The 22,457-nt window shown below is 31.7% G+C and overlaps 1 protein-coding gene across 2 annotated transcripts in view; it reads right to left on the bottom strand.

The window, feature by feature from the left end:
• Window positions 1-19,877: 19,877 nt before the first annotated feature.
• Window positions 19,878-22,457, bottom strand: part of LOC114329778 (regulator of chromosome condensation) — a 47,203-nt gene continuing 44,623 nt past the window's right edge. For both annotated transcript variants that reach the window (XM_028278988.2, XM_028278989.2), the window contains exon 8: window positions 19,878-20,316. In XM_028278988.2, coding sequence (XP_028134789.1) covers window positions 20,126-20,316 — 191 coding nt within the window. In that variant the 3' untranslated portion in view covers window positions 19,878-20,125. The remainder of the gene's footprint in view (window positions 20,317-22,457) is intronic.

The raw sequence follows: 22,457 nt of genomic DNA, 5'->3' as shown, positions 1-22,457 counted from the left end.
TTAATGTATGGCTCATTAGACTTATTTAGCCTATATTCTCCGCACATTTTTGCTCCTGCTTGTTTTGGAGAAGGGGTAATGGGTTAAAATTACACTGGGTCTTATTTTTTATTCGCATAGAACTTAAAAAAAGGAAAAAATTTAATTCTGGGAGTGAGGGAGGGTAGCTTTTAATTTATTTATCCCGTCCATAAGTGGAAAGTTTGATGGGCCACTGTTGACGCATGTGCCACTAAAAAGTGACGGCACAGTGTTCATAAGTTTTCTTTTAGGTTCTACTATTTAAGTTATAAACTCGTATCGTGCCTAAAATGATTAGCAAATTTCACCTATAGCGGCTCTTAGTCTATATAAAGTTTAATTGGAATTATTGCAAAGTCGGACTCTGGTGGTGATTTATCCCTTACCACAAAATTCGAATATTGAGATTGGTTATTAGACTGTTTGTTTAACGGTATTGCTGATGAGTGTTTTAAACTATCGTCCTTAATTAACACTAATAGGTAAAGTAAGAAAATGCTGGTTCATATGAAATGTTACAAGGGGTAAAAGATTTAAAACTTTGGAAAAACTCACAAAGATTCAGGTAAGGTCACGAAATAATTATATAGTTTAGAAGAATGTTTACACACTCACCGGCAAAATTAACCGCCTACCTTAAAAATGGGTAATTTCCTAAACCCGTTGTCCGATTTAAGTGACTTTTTAATATCTTATAACCTTATTCTTTAAAAATATCGCTGTAATATTGTTGCTAAACAGGTGAATTTTCATTGTATCCCGGGTGTACCAATCAAAACTGTGTTTTTATTCTCATAAGTTCGCAACACCCTATGGAGTGTTCTAGTATTTATAAAATACTGAAATTAAAACCCAACTATAGCCTCATGTTTTCTCAACATTCTCTTTTTGATTCATTCGCTTATGTTGGACAATAAAAAAGTTAGGTACTTTAACAACTAGACATTTTTTTCATCAATACAGGGTAGGGTGTTTTTAAATAAGTATGGCAAACTTTCAGGGGTAATTCTTCATGAAAAATAATGACAGTTTGCTTTATAAACGTATGTCCGTAAATACTTCGTTTCCGAGACAGGGGTGTTAAAATTTTTCTTATAAACTGAACATTTATTTATTGCTATAAAATCGGTTGAGATATGCAAATGAAATTTGGTGGTAATACAACCCGTATGCGCGCATTGCGCGCCAATGGTGAATATAAAATTCTTAATTGTATGTCAAAAAATGCGCAATAACTACATCTTAAAACCCGCCAAATTTCATTTGCATATCTCAACCGGTTTTAGAGCATTAAATAGATCGTGAAAGACAGGGAGAAGCGTAATTTTGAAGTGTGTAAAATATTTAAATCTGTTTTATAATAAATATTATGCTAGAATTGCAATATTGCTGTGGAAAATGTTAGAATTTTCCACAGGGTGTTATGAACTTTGAGAAAAAAATACAGTTTGATTTGTTTACCCGGTATACAATGACAATTTGCCTGTCTAGAAACAATATTATTACAGCAATATTGTTAGAGAATAAGGCTATATTTTTAAAAAATCACTTAAATCGGACAAGAGGTTTAGGAAATGTGAGGCATCAAAAATGACCCATTTTTTGAGTGGCCCGTTTTCTGTGACACGCTGTGTATATCTCTATATGTTTTCCACCAAACTCCATGTTTTGACCCTTTCTGTTAATATATTGTTGTATAATTTTTTTGGGAAAAATTTAGCAAATAAATTTATATCAGAGACCACGAAATTATAGATTTTCATCGCCCTGTATATGACCAAAAATTGTAATAGGATAATTTACATTAGTAATCAGTGTTTTCGCAGAAAGTTAAATCGTTAAGAAGGTGGTTTTCTTAATGGGTTTTTGAACGGACTTAAAACAATGGTGTGGTCAGATTAGACAATACAGTTTTATTTCGCTTTGCAATGGACAATAAGACATTTTATAAAAAATTCGAAGAAGGTTAAGCGGTAAACAAATTTATTAAGTTTAGAATGTAAGGCTTTTTGTTTAGCACTTTGAAACAACGAAAGTAATTTGATGTCTCCCAGAATTTAACAAATTGTAAAGTTGTATACAAATTAAATTGGTTCTTAAGACATGATAATATGGGTGTAGTGGGTAGAAAGGATGCTTTGTGATTGGTGGAAAATGATGATGGAAGGGATGAGAGTGTTGAGTCTGATTTTGACGAGAGAAAAAATAATCACTGTACTGAACATCTGGAGAGAGCAGTCCAGTTTTTGAAAAGTGAGAAGTCAGTGTAAAGTGGTGAAATTGGCCTTTGCGAGCAGAATCAAGTTGAAACGAAATCGTTGAGCGAGTTGAGAAGTTAATTTTCCTGGGACCGAGGAAGATTCCTGTTTCTGTCTAGAACGAGTAGCCGATTGGTATCTATTTGCACAAGATATCGAGCAGAAAGAAAACTAAGTCGACAATTCGAGCGAGTCCTGTTTGTTTATTTGTGAAGCAGTTTGGACGAGAGGGACCTTTCGCAACATCCTAAGAGTACGTGTTGGAGAATCGAGGACGACGCAATCCGGGAAAAGAAGTAGAGAAGAAACAAAAAGGTTAGTCAAATCATTTGTGAAACGGAGAGAGCTTGTTTATATCCACACCATATTTGCTTATTTTTTGTATTGAACAGTTCTATAACATAATTAGTCATTCCAAATTTTAAAGGAGAAATAAGTAATCAATTCAAAAGGAGAAAAGTAAATATTATTAAATTTTGTAAGAATAAATAACGAATTATTTAAATATTTTTTTTTGTTAAAATAGAGGAGATATCAGAATTAAAGCTTAATTTATTAGATGAGAAATAGTTGCAACAAATCTAAATTTTTAGCATATTTTAAAATCTTATGTTTATGGTATATTGGATAAATAAATAATATTTTTAACATTTATATGACATTGAGTATGTTTAATTTCCCTGTTTTGTCCTGGAGGAAGTAAGCAACTAGAGATACTAGAAGCCACAAACCAAAGGTAATGCATCAAAAATAAAACAGCCCTGAGAATAAACTTTGTTAGAAAATTTAATTTGAATTTGGTTTTGTTTTACATAAGCAGTAATTAAAATAATTAGGTAATTAATTAAATTAAGAATTTGCTCATCAATCTCATAAAAGAGAGAAATACAGAGCATAACAATATATATGTATTTAAATAAAGAAAAAATGTTAAATTTGACAAAAAGCTGAAACACAGCTGTTTTTTATATATGCCTTCAGATCAGAAATTTAAGGCATAAATCTAATGATATGAAGTTTTAATATAAATTACTTCATTGAAATTTCTGAAGTCGAGGATATGCACTATCTGCACCCGTCTACTTTTATAATTTACGACTTCTTTTAGATATATCCGAAGGCTATAAAACATTTGCAGAAGTAGTCCCAACGTCCGGTTATCGTAAAAACATAAGAAATGAGGGCAATCAAGCCGACTTTTAAAAGAAGACAGCTTGAACTACTTGTTAAAATATTAAATGTATCATAATATTTCTTGTACGCTTGCGAGTTAAGATAGGAATCATATTGATAGATACCAAGTATATCTCGCATTTTCGTTTATTTTTTGAATTATGTTCTTTATTTTTGACTCAGATGGGCAGTAAAGTTATTAAACTGTTATTTTACAAGACACAATTAACATTTGCCGATAAATGACTGTTTTGTATCACTCATGATACATTATTAGCATTTTAAAATAAATACTGCAATTATTATAATTACATAGGTATATAGTGTATACATTGCCGGCAAAAAAATCTTTACATTGCCAAATAAATCACCAAATTTGAAGACAATTTGCATGCGTTCTGTCTGCGCTTGGGGGAGGGGAGGGGAGGGGGGATAGCGTACTTGCGACGGCAATTGTCTGTAGTTTACGGACCGCGTAGCTTATTTCGGGTATTCTGCGCGTTTGCACTCTAAACAGTTGGCTTTGTGCGGGTAGTCAGTATTAAACTTCGTCTCATTTACCGCGTTAAGTTTGAGAATGTCAAATTCTAAATTGAGCTGACAAATATGGGTCGAAAGAAACTCACAAAAGAGGAGAAGATTCGTGTTTTAACATTTCTGGATTAGGGGACTTTGTAATTACTGTAGCACGTGATATTGGTACTTCAAGAGAGGCTATTTATCAACTGAAACATTCGGCTGCAACGTTTCAGTTGATAAATAGCCTCTCTTGAAGCACCAATATTACATGCTACGGTAATTAGGTACAGAGTCCCCTTTCTCCAGTAATGTTAAAACACGAACCTTCTCCTCTTTTGTGAGTTTCTTTCGACCCATATTTGTCAGTTCAATTGAGAATTTGACGATCTCAAACTTTACTCGGTAAATGAGACCAAGTTTAACACTGACTACCCGCACAAAGCCAACTGTTTACAGTGCAAACGCGCAGAATAACCTAAATAAGCTAAGCGGTCCGTAAACTACAGACAATTGCCGTTGCAAGTACACTCTCCCCCTCTCCCAACCAAGCGCAGACAGAACGCATGCAAATTGTCTTCAAATTTGGTGATTTATTTGGCAATGTAAATATTTTTTTGCCGGCACTGTAGTATAGTAGGTATATGACATTATACATCGTATAGTATAATAAATGTTTTACAATGTAAATTCATAACTAGTCTCGTCTAAACAAGAAATTATTGGATTCACATTGAAAATGCCTTCGGCAAAACTTGGAGACTAACGATTTTTAAGAAGCTAAAAGAAATTGGAGTTACAGGAAACAGGCTGAGGTTATTAAAAAAACATCCTTATAAACAAAACATCTCAAATGGCGGCCATTGGCTAATGTCATATTCATTTTTCTTCGAGTGTTTTCTACTATCGTTGGCAAATTCTTCTCTGTCTTGGGTCTTCTTTAGCAAAACGTTCGCACCCAAGCCTGTCCAATTTTGTGTATTCTCAACGTAAACGTTAATATTTATTTTATTTACTGAAATATACATCCACCAGGTATAAATCCATAAAGGTGTACATAAGAAAACTACATTGACTGAACACTTGATGACAAAATATAAAATAAAATAAAGAATAACCAAAAATGTTTCTACACAATAATAAATAAAAAGATATAAAAAAAAATTTTTAGGAAACGCTTTTATTTAGTTACGAGTGACTAAAATTAAAAATATAAAAAAAATCAACTAAAAAGCAAAAAATAAAAAAAATTCAAACACATTCGTCAAAGAAAAGCGTGGGGCGAAAACCGTTTATTCGATGAAGCGCCCCACGCTTTTCTTTAACGAATGTGTTTGAATTTTTTTTATTTTTTGCTTTTTAGTTGATTTTTTTTATAATATTTTTAATTTTAGTCACTCGTAACTAAATAAAAGCGTTTCCTAAAAAATTTTTTTTTATATTTTTTTTATTTTTTACTTTTTAGTCTAAAGGCCGCGTCCCACCATCAAATAATTTGATCAAACTGGTTTGAGCAAACTGAAAGTGACAGTTAGTGACGTCACATCCTGAGTGTTCATTGTGGATAATAATGAAAAATTTTAATTTTAAATAAAGTACAAACAAGTTAGACAACTCAATACAAAACATTTGATCAAACTAGACTGATAGTGAGAGCACAGATTTTTAGAATTTCAAAAAAACTGCAATTGTGACGTCACTTTGACGTACTTCCCGAGTTTGCTCAAACTGTTTGATCAAATTATTTGATGGTGAGACACGGCCTTAACAGTTTTCAAACATTAAAATATATCATGTTTATTAAAATATATGTATAAAACATAACATGATTAACAAACATGAAAATTAGTCGGAATCGGCAAAAAAATTTAATCTCTATTGTTTATTTATGAAGCATAATGTAAACAATTAACGTAAAAAGCGAAATTATGTATAGTTCATATAACTAGCTACAATCTCTAAAACTTTCAAGTTTCTTCATTGTAAAAATCAAGGGAATTTAAGCATTTTCCATTAAAATCGTGTTTTTTATTTAAACAATTTTTTATTTAAACATAAAATTTTTTTTATTGACTATTCGTGTATTGTTCCTGCGAATGCATATGTCTGCAAATTTTCATTCATTTTCATTGAAGAAAAGGCAGTCAAATTAACGTCTAAATATTTGACACAAACGATTGAACTAGAGAAAAGTGTTTAATAATAAATTACATACATTCTTCTTTTTTGTCAAATAATTTAATTAAAAAATTATTTTTGGTCACCCTGTACAACTAATTATATAAATTTTTATATTACTGAATAAAGAATTGAAATGACCTTTCAAATGAGCTATCGCATATCCCCTATTCTCATTTAAAAAAATCATCGATTACGTCATCGCGCCCAGATGGATGACGTCACTAGTATGACATATATGCCAAAATATCGTAATTTAAAAATAAAAATCGACCTCTTTCGGGATTTTTCCTTAAAGTCGCCTTTTTACGAAAAAAACGAATTTATTCCTTTCATTTGCATCGTACTGTATAAACAAATATACAGTCGGAAAATGAAAGAATACCCATGAACGAACATATAAAACACGCTGTATTTTCCTGTCACCGTGTCACAAAGAAAATTGTCCAACGCAAGTACATGTAATAATAATTCTTACATGTACTTGCGCTGGACAATTTTTTGTGTGACACGGCGACAGGAAAATACAGCGTGTTTTATATGTTCGTTCATGGGTATTCTTTCATTTTTCCTACTGTATGGGTGTTCAAAATTTAAAACTTTATTGTTTATTTATGACGCATAACGTAAACAATTAACGTAAAAATTGAAATTATGTATAGGTGATCTCATTAGCTACAATCCGTAAAAGTTTCAAGTTTCTGCATTGTAAAAAACAAGTGAATTTAGGCCTTTTTCCATTAAAATCGTGTTTTTTTTTATTTAAACAATTAATAAACATAAACAAAAATTTTTTGTTGTCTATTCGTGTATTGTTCCCGCGAGTGCATATGTCTGCAAATTTTAATTCATTTGCATGGAAGAAAAGGTAGTCAAATTAACATCCAAAGATTTGACGCAATCTATTGAACTAAATAAAAGCGTTTAACAATCTTAAGATAACATGCTAAGAATTTATTTTGTATACAAACATATTTTATTATATTATTATTCACAAGTTTATTTTCATATTTTCTACACCCACTAATGCAAATTGGTGTAACTTACAAACAAGGTTGGGGTACAAGTGTACCCCAGGTAGCATTCCAGGGTTCAAGTCGCCTTTTTACGAAATAACGAATTTATTCCTTTCACTTGCATCGTACTGTATAAACAAATATATGAGTGTTCAAAATTTAAAACTTTATTGTTTATTTATGACGCATAACGTAAACAATTAACGTAAAAAGTGAAATTATGTATAGGTTATATCATTAGCTACCATCCGTAAAAGTTTCAAGTTTCTACATTGTAAAAAACAAGAGAATTTAGGCCTTTTTCCATTAAAATCGTTTTTTTTTTTATTTAAACAATTAATAAACATAAACAAAAATTTTTTGTTGTCTATTCGTGTATTGTCATCGCGAATGCATATGTCTGCAAATTTTCATTCATTTGCATGGAAGAAAAGGTAGTCAAATTAACATCCAAAGATTTGACGCAATCTATTGAACTAAATAAAAGCGTTTAAAAAACAAAGACCTTAATAAAGAAAAATAACATGACATCAATTCGATAAGCTATTGCGTATTTCGCGTTTAAAGATGTTAAAACTAAGAAAAAAAATGTCCACAGATCTTAAGTTATTTACGCTTCTGCACATATACTCCGGTTAACTTACGCATCCGAGGCTACAAAAATTACCATCAAGCTGAAAATTCCCAGGATTGTTCAAAATACCATCATAAATTAAATCTAAAAAGTCCTCATAAATACGACCCGTGCTAAAAATTTTACGCGGGGTCAAAGGTCACCAAATATGGTTTTTAGCAATTTTCAGTGAAACGGTAAGTTTTGTCGTAAAATTAGTTCTAACAAAAAATGTAGATTAGATAATTATCTATAAAAAATGCCTTATTACTTTTTTTCCTGAGAGCCACCGTTTTTGAGATATAACGATTCAAAAAGTGGTAATCGTCATAATATGCGCACACGTTCCCACACCACCTTTGAGGTAGTGTACTTAACGCGTTTTTTTAACGTGGTTTCCCCAGTAGGCCTATTCCAGGGATCTGTTATGATTGATTCTGTTTAATTTAAAACTATTTAATAATTGATACTGGCAACGGCAAGGGTTAAAAATGATAAATGGGAAATGTTAAAAAAAGGGAAATTTATCAAACTGGTTCATAATTTTCTAATACTTCTGCTTCCCCTGTTCTTCTTCTCATTGTTCTTCTTCCTCTTCTTCATCTTCTAGTTCTTCTTCTTGTTCATCCTGGGTGCAAGTAAATTGTCCCAATAATGACACATCGCATGGCTCCTCGATAGAATCAAATGAATCCTCAATTGTTGGTGAATCAACATTGGAGAACGACCGGTTTTGATAATTAGTGCATGCTACCGAACAAAACAGTCCAACTTTTTTGCAACCACATTTAGCGCTAAATACCTTTTTACAGTTGCAAAAAATTGTGTTCAGGAGTTTTTCCGGCGCAGGGGGGAGTAAAGTTTAAATTGGTTCTAATAAACTGTCTACTAATTTCCATCCCCAGTCTTTTGGATCTAGCTGATAACCAAGCCACACTTGAACTTGGTAATATACCCGAAAAAGATGTTGATGAGCAGCCGCTGAGGTTGGAGGAAGACAAGATAACTGCACTTGTTTTTTGTTTCGAGTACTTTTAAAAAAACATGCATATCGAAACTTATCTAAGCACGTAGTTTTCTTAGGCGCTCCATACATAGAGAGAAGAAAGCTGTGTGTGTGTTTATGTTTTATTGGCACTGGTTTAAGCAACCAACTGGCCAGTCAATGTGTTTTGAATTCTCTCTTTTACAAAATATATGCTTAGTATCTAAATTTAAAACTATTAGTACTACTGTTTTTTTATTATTTTTTTTATTATATTTTTTAACATTTTTTTTATTACATTTTTTATTTTTTTTTTAGTTTTTTTTTTTTTTTTTGTTTTTTTTTTTTGTATATTTTTTTATCGCGCTAAGACCTAAACCCGATTCAACCTCGCGGAGGTTTAGATCTTAGTAACTTTTTATTTTATTTAATTATTTTTTTTTTTTATTTTTTTTTTCTTTTTTTTCTCAGAGAAGAAAGCTAATTCCGTTGAAAATAACTTCTTGTGGAGTTGAATTAGTTTTTTTAAAAACTTCAGCACGTTCAAGTTAATCTTGTTTTTCAAAAAATTTAAAAACAGTCGTTTTACCCCTCCTGAAAAATGCAGATGTCGTATCACAGCCAGTTATTGCGTGTAAAAATAGTATATGATTTTGACGTTTTGCAAAAGTAGATAAACTTTTCGATGAATATATTTTCGATTGGTGTTGAGCTTTTCCAGGTTTTAAAAAAGATAGTTTTTTCGATTGGAGTTCTACCAGTGAGTAATCCGAGCAAGTCTACATCTTCACCTACAACAATAGTTGTATTTGTTAAATTGAATTGCTCTATGGCTGTTTCAATTATCATTACGTCAGCATCATTATTAGCTTGTTTTACCGATATATTTTCAGCAATAAACTTATCTTTCAGCATTGAAATGAATCGAGATTTGTTGTGAGTATTTGAAAGAAATTTCTGTTGAGTGGTAGATACTGTCATAGATTCATCAAATAAAATATTAGAAGATGAAGATGTTGCTGAAGTTTTACGACGTTGTTCTGCAGCTTTAATATTTCTCGTAAAATCATTATAGCCATCAAATTCGACAGTAACTCTGGGACCAAAATGACGCCGTACATATCAATGTACTATTTTCAAATAATTCTTATTGTTTTCGCGTTACATTAACTTTGTAAAGATTTTTTTGTTGACACTGTAATATGATACAGCTTATACATTGCATCCCTCGGTGACCGCAAGCTGTATAGTAGAAACATTATCATATTTATAATCTTATATTATTATGTGTAATATAAGTTAAGTTGACAGATAGAATATTATGTTTACTTGTATTACAGCTTCAGTGATGTATATACCTGGTGTACTAATACATATATTATGACGATTAGAAGTCTTTCGTTGTGGCTCTTAGGAAAAAATCTATTAAGATATTTTTTATAGATAATTATTATCTAACCTACACTTTTTGTTACAGCTAATTTTACGATAAAACTTACCGTTTCGCTGAAAATCGCTAAAAACCATATTTGGTGACCTTTGAGCCCGCGTAAATTTTTTAGCACGGGTCGGATTTATGAGGGCTTTTTAGGTTTCATTTATAATGGTATTTTGAACAATCCTGCCAATTTTCAGCTTGATGGTAATTATTGTAGCCTCACTCCTATTTTTGAGTCTAACTAGACCGGTCTAATACTTTTTATCGGACAATAGAAATTATGTTGCGAATTAGGCACCGAAATATGACAAGTTACAAGTGAACGTGACACAGCTCGTGGTACATTAAAGACTAAGCAAAACATCGCTATTAATTAGGCAATTGACAATTTTGAAGATGAATATTAGGCCGTTTATTTCACGCGCTTACGCAGTGAATGGAATCCAAACTCAGAAAGGAGTAAATTATAGCTGTAGCCTCTAACCGGATATGTTATATTTTTTGAGGTAACAATATCTTAAGAATCTTTTTTGAACAGATTCAAGATTAGAGACAAGTTCTGCATGATTAGGATTCCATACCACGCTGCAGTAATTAAGTTTACTACTAACCAGTCCAAAATATAAACTACGCAAAGCTTCAACAGACGTTACATCTCTGCAGCTTCTAATAATATATCCTAAAGATTTGGTTGCTTTAGAGACCACGGTATTAATATGAGTTGAGAATGTTAATTTACTGTCAAATATAACACCAAGATCTTTAAACTCTGAAGTAGAAGACAGTAAAATGTTGTTGACCTTATAATCGAAATGTATGTTATTGATCTTTCGGGTATAGGACATTACTTTACATTTCTTTATATTTAAGGATAATTGATTCTTGAAACACCATTCATTAATGGCAGAGATATCCTTTTGAAGTTTAACGCAGTCGGAAATATGGTTAATTTTGCGAAATATTTTCATATTGTCCGCATACAACAGTGTTTCAGAGTCTACGATGGAGCAGATATCAAATATAGCAGATATATGAATATGAATTATGAGAAAAACAATGTGGTGCCCTTTCGGCTTTATATAGATTTATCATTTACTTCTCTCATCTCATCCATTATGTCCTAGTTTACCTCTAGTAGCTATTTTCTTTTTTTTTATTATTTGTCTATTATCTATCATTTATTTCCCAGCTAATAAGAAACTATAAAGTACCACCCCCACATCACTAACCGATTCTAAGCTACTGAGTCTTTGTTAATCCCATATGTGTTGACAACTTCTTCTTTCACCAAGATTGCCACAAATGTAGATTATCCCAACATCATGGCCTAATCGAATAGGTCAAATACTTTTCCTATTCTGTCGATATTAAGAAGTTCTTGTAAATCCTCTAACTTATCTACTAACTGTAGGTAGCAGTGTACCTAATCAATATGGCGATTGTTGTTTATGTGGGTTTCGTTTATTTTTATCCCTTTTGGTTGGTTTTTAATCGCTTTAAATCGCATGGCGATAAATCGGGACTATGAGGTGGATATTCTAATATGCTAATTTTGTTGTTGTATATTTTCTTTCACTACTTTGGCAACATGAGATTAGTTTTAGGTTCTTCCTTCTTGTTATTTTGATTATGTATATAATAGAGATGATTATGTACTTGAACAACCTCAAAAGTATTTGAATGCTGGCGTAAATTTTCTATAAGGATTTAAAAAATTGAGTGAGTATCGAAATTAAAACACAGTGAGGTATTTATAACTTGTAATAACAAAAAGGCAGTGAAATTTAGGAAAATGTAAATTACAAAAAATTTTGACAAACATAATATTAAACGAAATGTATCAAAAAAACCAAACACATAAGTAGTGCAGTAACCAGTGATGTGGGAGGGAGGGGATGTGACATGAGGTGAAGTAGATGGAATCACTTTCACAGACTAAATGGGGAACTCAATATGGCGGAACAACTCTTTGGCAGTATATTCTGTTCTATATAAAGTACATAATTATAAAATTGATAAAGGCATTATTTTTATTTTCGATTCAGAGATCATTACCATCTTTCTATGGACCATATGGAAAATAAAAATAATGCCTTTATCTACCTACGTTCTTACTCACGTATTGAGTACTAGGAGACAGATTTGTTGATCTTTGCCTCGGTGAATTGATGTGTTGTGGAGTGCAACTATATAGACTCCCCATGTCTCTGCATTCATCACCCTTTATTCCTTGCAAATTTTAGAAGGATGGGGAATAGGTATAAGAGAGAATCTGTTTCCGAACTAAGAAATCCAAAGATTTTATTATTTTTAAACATTTATTTGTTTGAAAATGGAGTCTTTTGGGTTTCGACAAGTTGTTAATTATAAAATTATACGGGGTGTCCACTTATATTTTCCCCCATTTTAACTGCCTATAACTTCTAAACGGCTCAAGATAGAAATATGCGGTTTTCGCTGAAATGCTTTATTTTAGTAAAAGTTTTGTCTGAATGGACTGAATTTTTTATATCGCTTTCAAATACGAAAAGAAAAATGGCGGATTTTTTAAAAAAACGTTGTTGACTTTTTTTTAATGGAACACCCAGTATATTTTTTTGTAAATTGAAAGAAAGGTCATTCACCTATCCAGTGATATAAAGTTTTTCAAAATCGGTTGTCAAATCACTGAGTAATTAATTTTTAAAATGAGAGGTGCAACGTGGATATCACATACCTAAATAACATAATATGTGATTTCCACATTGCATCTCTCATTTTAAAAATTAATTGCTCAGTCATTTGACCACCGATTTTTAAAAAAAAATTATATCGTTGGATAGGGAAATGACCGTTTTTTCAAGTGTTTTGGTAAATGACCATTTTTTATGTCGCTTTTAAATAAAAAATGGCGGATTTTTGGAAAAAAAACGTTGTTGACTTTTTTTATTGAAACACCCAGTATATTTTTTTGCAGCTTGAAAAAACGATCATTTACCTATCCAGCGATATTAAATTTTTTAAAATCGGTTGTCAAATGACTGAGCAAATAATTTTTAAAATGAAAGATGCAATGTGGAAATCACATAACATAATATTATTTTGCTTAGTTATGTTATTTAGGTATGTGATATCCACATTGCACCGCTCATTTTAAAAATTAATTACTCAGTGATTTTACAACCGATTTTGAAAAGCTTTACATTGCTGGATAGATTAATGACCTTTCTTTCAATTTACAAAAAAATATACTGGGTGTTCCATTAAAAAAAAGTCAACAACGTTTTTTTCAAAAATCCGCCATTTTTCTTTTCGTATTTGAAAGCGATATAAAAAATTCAATATACTCAGACAAAACTTTTACTAAAATAAAACATTTCATCGAAAACCGCATATTTCTATCTTAAGCCGTTTAGAAGTTACAGGCAGTTAAAATTGGGGAAAATATAAGTGGACACCCGGTATTATATTATATAAATATACATATAATTAATAATTTTAATAATTAATTAATAACATATATTCCATGTATAACATATAAAAAACTGTCCGCCGCCATATTGTATTCCCCAGAAGTGTCAAATCAAATGGTCCCATTTAGTAAATACAAAAGCATCGTTTATGTCATATCCCCTCTCTCCCACATCACTGGCAGTAACTGAAGGTTTTCACCTCCGATTTCGTTGAACCTTTATCGATTTTTATAAAAATTGGTGAGTAGTCAGAGGATACCTGTAGGAACAAAGGTGACATGATGCCAACTTGCGCTTTTACCTTGGTGGTGGATGACACCCCTTCTAGGGGGTGAAAATTATTTTATTAAAAATAATACAACAAATCGATAGAGAATTCTAAGCAAAATTTGTTATATAAAGTTGTTAACATAAATTAACACTTTTTGAGTTAATAAAGATCAAAGATTTTATTTTTTCATAAAAAAATGCATGTTTTAAAGCTGTTTTTCATGTATAACTCAAAAACTATAAGCTTTTACAAAAAAAGTTATTATTACCAAAATTGAAGATAATAAAAAATTTAATACACTCCTCACTTAAAGAACTAAACTAATGTTAATTCAAAGTAAGTTATTTGTAATTGAATGTATATTTTTTTCGACAGAGTACTCAACTCTAAGTATTCAATCTTAAATAACGGAATAACAATTTCGATTTTTTTCGGAAAAAGTGAAAAATAAAACATACGCCATTTCCACAAAAATTAAAATTTATGGCAATACAAGAATTTCTTTATATTAGCAAGTAATGATTTCAACAATTTTGACCGGTTTAGAATGCATATATTTGAAAAAAAAAAAAGGATATAATTTTAAAAAATCAGCATTTTTATAATTATCGTAATTTTCATTTTCTTTTGATAATAACTCAAAAAATACTCATTATACGTAAAAAATTTTATTTAACCAGATTTTAGTTTTTCTGTATTAAATATTCCACCTATCTTACTATTTCTGTAGGGTAAAAAATAATCGAGATAGAAACGTTTAAAGCTTAAATTTTGCTGCGAGAACCATGTAACCGGGGCCATTTACCCTTTTATTTAAAAAAAAAAGTAAGCGGTTTACAAGAATAAATTAAACGTGGTTTAATAGCCCTTGGAATTAACTTCCAAATGGTTCTTAGGTCAACCTGATATCATAAAAACGAACGGAGTTATTAAAAAAAAACAATAACATCTTTTGAAAAAAATTTTAAAAAATGAATTTTGAAAAATTTTGGATCATAAACTTTAATGGTATAACTTGTTCGGGGGCTCATTTGATAGATATTTTTAAGTATATATATATAGTTTAGCTCTCCAGGCCTAGAAGGCCCATGGCTTGGTTTACTATTCCTTTCCAATCTCTCCTATTTGCTGCTTTATTTTTCCAATTTGTGATTTTCAGTTCTTCTATGTCTTTTTCAACATCTTTCTTCCATCTGGTTTTCGGTCTACCTTTCTTCTTCTTTCCTCCTATTCCTCCCGTTAGTATTTTTTTGGGAAGTCTCGTGTTTGGCATCCTTTGGATATGTCCCAACCATCTCAGTCTTTGTGATTTTACGATCCCTACTATGTTTGGTTCACCATACATCCTCTCCAATTCCACATTTGGTCTTCTTATCCACATTCCATTCCATATCTTTCCGCCAAATATTTTTCTTAGGACTTTTCTTTCCCATACTTTAAGCATGACTTGCTCGGATTTGTTCATCGTCCATGTTTCACTGGCATACAAGACTATAGGTCTTATCACTGTCTTGTATATTCTTATCTTAGCCCCTCTAGATATGTTCTTATTTCTCAATAAGTTGTTTAGAGCAAAGATACAACGATTACCAGCCATAATTCTCGCTTGGATTTCTTCTTTTATATTTGGTCTCCTAGTGAATGTCGCTCCTAGATATTGGAATCTCTCTACTTCCTCGAATTTATATATTTTTGCCTCTGTGTTTATTGTCAGGTATTGTCCTTGTGTGTATTCTCGTTTTGTCCATTCCATATATTTAGTCTTTTCTTCGTTTATGTATATCCCTTTCTTTCTTCCTATCGCCTCTAGTCTTTTTAGTATTTCTTGTAATTCTTGTTTGCTTCTGGCTATCATTACTATGTCATCAGCGAATGCCAAGCATTGGTGTTTTCGTTGGTATACAAGTCCTGTCCTGTTAATTTCGGCTTCTCTGATGACTATTTCAAGAAGGATACTAAACAACAGTGATGACAGTGGGTCTCCTTGTCGTACCCCTTCACCGACCCTAAACTTATCTGTTTCCTTTCCATTTATTTTAACCCTGTTCTCTGTTTCTCTGAGTGTAACTTTTACCATCTTTATTAATTTTTTACTAATTCCAATTTCACATAGTGCTTTGTATATTTCTTTTCGCTTAACTCTGTCAAAAGCTTGTTTAAAGTCAATGAATAGGGCCATTGTAGATTTTCCGTATTCGTAGCTTTCCGCTTGTATCTCACGCAGCAGGAAAATTTGATCCACCGTGCTGCGTCCTCTTCTGAATCCACATTGATATTCTCCTATGTCATTATCTATCTTTTGTGTTATCTTGTCTTTTATATGTACTGCAAGTATTTTATATGCAACGTTTAGTAGGGCTACTCCCCTGTAATTATGGCATAAACTTTTGTCGCCTTTTTTGTGAATTGGACACAGTGTGGCTTCAGTCCATTCTTTTGGTATGTGTTCTTGTTCCCAAATTTCTTTTATCAGCTTTTCCAAATGCTTAATTAGTACTGGTCCTCCATATTTAAACATTTCAGCTGTTATTTCATCCTTACCTGGGCTCTTGTTTTTCTTTAGTTTTTCTATTATTTCTTTTATTTCTTTTTCATTAGGCGGTCTTTCCTGCATTTCTTCTTGATCAATATTTTCATTCGGTCCTTCTTCTTCTTCTTCTGCATATTCTGTTGTGGGAATTTCATTTAGAAGCTCTTCGAAGTATTCTCTCCATCTGCTCAGTATTTCTTCGTCGCTTACTAAATTCCTTCCATTTTTGCTTTTGTAGTGTACAGGTTTTCTTTGGAACCCCTTTTTCTCATTTTTTACTCCTTGATATAAGTTCCTGACTTCTCCATTTTTATAGTTTTCTTCTATGCATTTCAATTTATCTTCGTTGTACTTTCTTTTCTTTACTCTTATGATTCTTTTAGTTCGTTTTCTTTGTTCGTTGTATTGTATCTCCATCTCTGGTGTTTTCACTTGCATCATTTTGAGTCTTAACTTATTTCTTTCATCCAGTTCTATTTTACATTCTTCATCAAACCATTCTTTGAATCCATCTTTTATATTTCTATTACTGACTTGCGCTGCTTTGGTCATACATACTTTTATTTGCGTCCATTTTTGTTCGATGTTTTCATTTTCTGCAATATTTTCCAGTTCTCTAGTGACTAGTCTTTCATATTTTTAAGTGCTTTGACAAAAAAATGTTTAATAAGTTTATGTTATAAAATGCATCATTTTCCCGTTATTTAAGCTGGAATATTTAGATTTGGGTACTCGCCGAAAAAAAAATATACAATCAATTACCTATAACTCACTTTTAACATTAAAAGGTTTTTCCAGTAAGGAGTTTATTTCATTTTTTATTAGCTTCAATTTTGGCAATAATAACTTTTTTCTAAAAACTTATAGTTTTTGAGTTATTTATGAAAAATCGGTTAAAAACATGCATTTTTTCACGAAAAATTAAAATCTTTGATCTTTAATAACTCAGTTTTTTTTTACTTTAATATCTATATTAACAAATTTTGCTTAGAATTTGTCCCTCTATCGAATTATGAAGTTAATTTTAAGAAAATAATTTTCACCCCCGTGAAGGGGTGGCATCCACCTCAAGGGTAAAAGCGCAAGTTGGCACCACGTCACCTTTGTTCCTCTAGATATCCTTTAACCACTCACCAATTTTCATGCAAATCGATTGAGGTTCAGCGAAATCGGAGGTAAAAGCTCATCTCCACCTTCGGTGACTGCACTAAAGGCACAAATAGTATAGATTTTGAATATATATCCAAAACAAACAACTTTTAACACTAAAATTTTCAAACATATTGATTTAAAAATGAAATAATTATTAATAGAAAGTATTAATTACTTTCGATACACAATACAACAGAGAAAATATATTCGAAACTACAAGTAAACAAAAAATTTTATCTGCAGTAGAAAATATGTATTAAAAATAACATTTATTTAACTTATGTATCAGAACTCTAGCAATGAACACCAAATTCCCATGGTATCATTATTAAAAAAGCCCATTAGACTAGCTATAGACATAGTTATAGACTAGCCCATTTTTAATATATTTGCAATTGTATTAAGACGACAAAAATTATTTTGTAAGATCATCATTCCCATGGACTTGGTAAGAGTAGTTGACGTAAAAACAACTAGAGACTTGAAAAACGTCAACTTTTTTGACAAGTAACCATAGGCGGACGTTTGAATTTTTATTAATTAATAAATACGAAATTACAATTTTATTTTTATTTAATTTATTTATCAAAATCAACTTAAACCCAAACAAAATGAGTATGATTGAATGGGTATTTTCAATGCCTCTCAAACGAGACATCACTTGCCGTAAGGTCCCATTTAAAATAATCGGTCAAAGTGGCTTTGTAATGTCATCTGTCACTATTACGTCACCTGTGTTTCCTTTTATATTTCCTTCCTCCAAAATCCACTATTATGAGTATAACCGTTCAAAAGATTCGAAGGGGGGGGGGGACTTTTAACTAGCACTGTATACAGTAGAACCCCGATTATCCGTGCTCCTCGGGACCGAAAGGTGGCACGGATAATTGAAAAGCACGGATAATTGAAAAGCACGGATAATCCGAACATGTATTGCTTATGTATAATATATATGTACGTATACACATACATATGTACCTACCACAAAACATAACAGAAAAAAATAAATCTTTCATTATGAGTCTCGCTTTCGTCATATAGAGTTTCCGTCAAGTGATTTACGATGACGCTATTTTGATAAAACCTCAAAAACACAACTTGAGTAATAGAAAATCATAGCACGGATAATCCGCAGCACGGATAATCCGCACCCGGATAATCGGGGTTCTACTGTAATTGAAATCCTACTACAAGAGGTAGTATAGTAATTCCAAAGCAAAACGAAGCAAGGGAAACTAAAAAAAACTTACTGTGTTATATATTGCGATGAAACTAGACAGACATCTCAGAAAATGCAATATAACTAAATTGCTTCAACGCCCTCTGTTGAGAGATATATCAGATATAAATATATGCCTACTCACAACAATTTGAATTAAGAAGTCGAAACAAGAAACGTAAGAATTTTTTCTCTACCTGGAAAACTAAACATTTAGCAAAGACAATAGACAGAATGAAAATCGATAGTCTGGGAATTTACATATGACAGAGTTGTGATAAAGTTCAACAAACAGTGGAATGAGGATTACTGTAGAAGCGACAATTATAACACCTATGCACAAGTAATGAAAATAGTATAAATACCACGACAGACTTGAAGGTTTTGGAGTATACACAGTGGTGTTAAAAAGGAGTGGAGTATACTTACTAATGTTTTTTTAATTACTAGCTCAAAATTCTATGAGGTGATTATTAAGTCGTTAAAGTATTATTAAATTGAATCTTAATGACAAAGTTGCCACATATTTTGACTATATAAACACTGTAGTTGCCCTAACACATTTATTCGCTCTTTGATTTTTGATAAAAAAAGTCAAAATGTCATCCCAGACCAAACAAACTAAATTATCGAACGAAATGCGTTTTGAAATTATTTTTCACCATAAAAACAACAAATCTAGTCGCGAAATAGCATCCGCAGTAAACTGTAATCAATCTACAGTAATTAGAGTCATTAAGAAGTATGCTGAACAAGGAAAAATCGACGACAGACCGCGTATTTGGTAAGGTGATGCAGGACTTTTTAACACCACTGTAGTATCTATTGGACCGCTTATTACCAATAAAGTAAACTCCAAACATACAATAAAGATAAAACTTGTATTTAGGCTACACAAGAAATTTTTTTGGATCAAAAACATGTCAACAAACAATACAAAAAGAACTTAATTAATTTTAAACAACAAATTCAACCATGGAATAAACGTAAAAAGTACTAGACCACTGCATACGTAACTCACAAGAAAAATATTTGAGAAATCATCTCAAAAACAATTAAAAATACACGTTTTTATTGCTCTCCATACATAAATACACTTAAAATTTTACTAATCTGTATATTTCACTTGTTTCTGTTTGTTCACCACATGAAACCAGGCACTCAATACGATTTTTCCAAAAAATAATCAATATTACCAAGTTATAAAATTTAAAAATATTTAATACCCAAAATAAATTACTGCAAAATTTGTAACCGTGAACTTGGCAGTCAATAATTATTTTTTAGAACATTTTTTTTAACTTTAGGAGTCTCCGTGACCATTGATGTCTCTCTGAATGGCCAAAATAACTGTGTGTTGTCCACCGCTACTAACTCTAAATACTTTTTTGTCTTGTAATTGTTTACTTTTTATTAGGGTTGGAATTTCGCAATCGTCTTCTTCGCCTGTGCCTAGTTGGCCGTTGGTTCCCATTCCCCATCCATACAAATCTCCTAAAAAGAATAATCTGTAAAATAATCTAACTAGAAATAGAATAAAGGCATATACAGCTGGTAAAAGCTTCGAACGAGTCTATACAGCGTTTCAGGTTAAGAATAGAACATTGCGCTTATGAAGATCAGTGTTGCCGAACCTCTCGGGCATGGGTGGCTACTCGACTGCCGATATACGATTCATTCTATCGAGTAAGGCATGGGATCGGCGCGCTTCTGTCGTTCATAAGAAATACATGGGGTTATATAGATTTTGTTGAGTAGGACTAACAAGCCGCCAGACGATCAGTCCTATTCTGCAACTTTTAACAAATCGAATAGAAATAACCAAGTCAAATCGTAATTACCCGAAATCGGAATGTTAAATATCAGCGTCGTTTTCGTGTTTGGATTGACATTCCGTGACTCACATCGTAATCAGTGTAAATCGAAAACGCCAACTTCTATTTGACGCGCTCAGGAGGAGGTGGCAACACCGCACTGCAAAGTGTTCTATGCGCAGAATTCATCAAAAATGAAGAAATTTTTGCTTTGTTTTGGATAGGTTTGGTTAAGTTTGACAAATTCAACATAACAAGAATAAAAATGACAAGTGGAACACCGATTGGGAACACGAACACCAACGAAAAAAATCTGCTGAGCATTTAAATTACATAGTAGACTTTATCCCTGAACATAAAATATTATTGCACGGTAAAAGTAAGTTGCTTCCCTAAGAAAAAATTCCGAGGTCGAGATGAGTTACAGAATAACAATTCCTACAAATTCCGATCTGACTTGCTGACCACTATTCCATTTGAACATGCATGTTCAAAAGAGTTTTAGAATTTACTTGCCTTGTGTAAAATTAGATGAAAAGACAAATGGGGAGGGGAAGACAAAGGCAAGAATAGCAAAAGAAAATAAAAAGTAAGGATGAAGAATAAAGGATAGGATAAGGATAAGAATAAAAGTAAGAAAGTAAAAAGTATGGAGCATTGCATTCATTAATGAAAGCCAAACATGTCTTAAGAAAAACAAAAATTAGAATCTACAAAACAGTTAACAGGCCTACAGCTACATATGCATGCGAAACATGAATGTTTCTGAAAAATCGGAAATATACCTTTTACAAAGATGGGACAGGAAAATAAAAAGAGCAATACACAGGGTGTAACAAAAATACAGGTCATAAATTTAATCACATATTCTGGGACCAAAAATAGTTCGATTGAACCCAACTTACCTTAGTACAAATGTGCACATAAAAAAAGTTACAGCCCTTAGAAGTTACAAAATGAAAATCGATTTTTTCCAATATATCGAAAAATATTAGAGATTTTTTATTGAAAATGGACATGTGGCATTCTTATGGCAGTAGTATCTTAAGAAAAAATTATAGTGAAATTTGGACACCCCTTAAAAATTTTATAGGGGTTTTGTTCCTTTAAACCCCCCAAACTTTTGTGTACGTTCCAATTTAATTATTATTGTAGTACCATTAGTTAAACACAATGTTTTAAAAAATGTTTGTCTCTTAGTACTTTTTCGAAAAGTCAGTTTTTATCGAGATATTGGGATATTTGTCAAATCCACCACATATTTGTATATGGTTAAGTACGATTATGGAGGCTTGGTAATAATAATATGAAAATTCATTTATGATTTACATTTTTAGGTATATTACAAAATATTACCATATTACAAAAGAAGCCACATCTCGATAAAAGGTGCCTTATCGAAAAAATAAAAGAGGCAAAAAAGTTTGAAAAACACTGTGTTTAACTAAGGTACCGCAGTAATAGTTTAATTGGAACGTACACAAACATTTGGGGGGTTTAAAGGCACAAAACCCCCATCAATTTTTTATGTAAACATATTAAAAAAAACCGCAACTCGATAAAAACAGTCTTATCGAAAAAGTACTAAGAGGCAAAAAAGTTTTGAAAATACTGAATTTAACTAATAGGTCTGGATCCCGCGTATGAAAAAAAAGTTGATTAATAGCAAGCTGAAAATTTTTTAATAGCTTAAGAGTGTCTAGTCGGATAAACTTTGATATATGGGAACACTGGAACAGGGGCAGTTTTAATTGTGGAACAGATTAAAAATTTGGAACGGTCAGACCACGAAAACGGCACATTTATTTTGTCCGACAGAAT

The sequence above is a fragment of the Diabrotica virgifera genome, chromosome 9 (assembly GCF_917563875.1).
Source record: "Diabrotica virgifera virgifera chromosome 9, PGI_DIABVI_V3a".
Taxonomy (NCBI): domain Eukaryota; kingdom Metazoa; phylum Arthropoda; class Insecta; order Coleoptera; family Chrysomelidae; genus Diabrotica; species Diabrotica virgifera.
The sequence above is the reverse complement of the archived record's forward strand: the minus strand, read 5'-3'. Positions and strand labels throughout refer to the sequence as shown.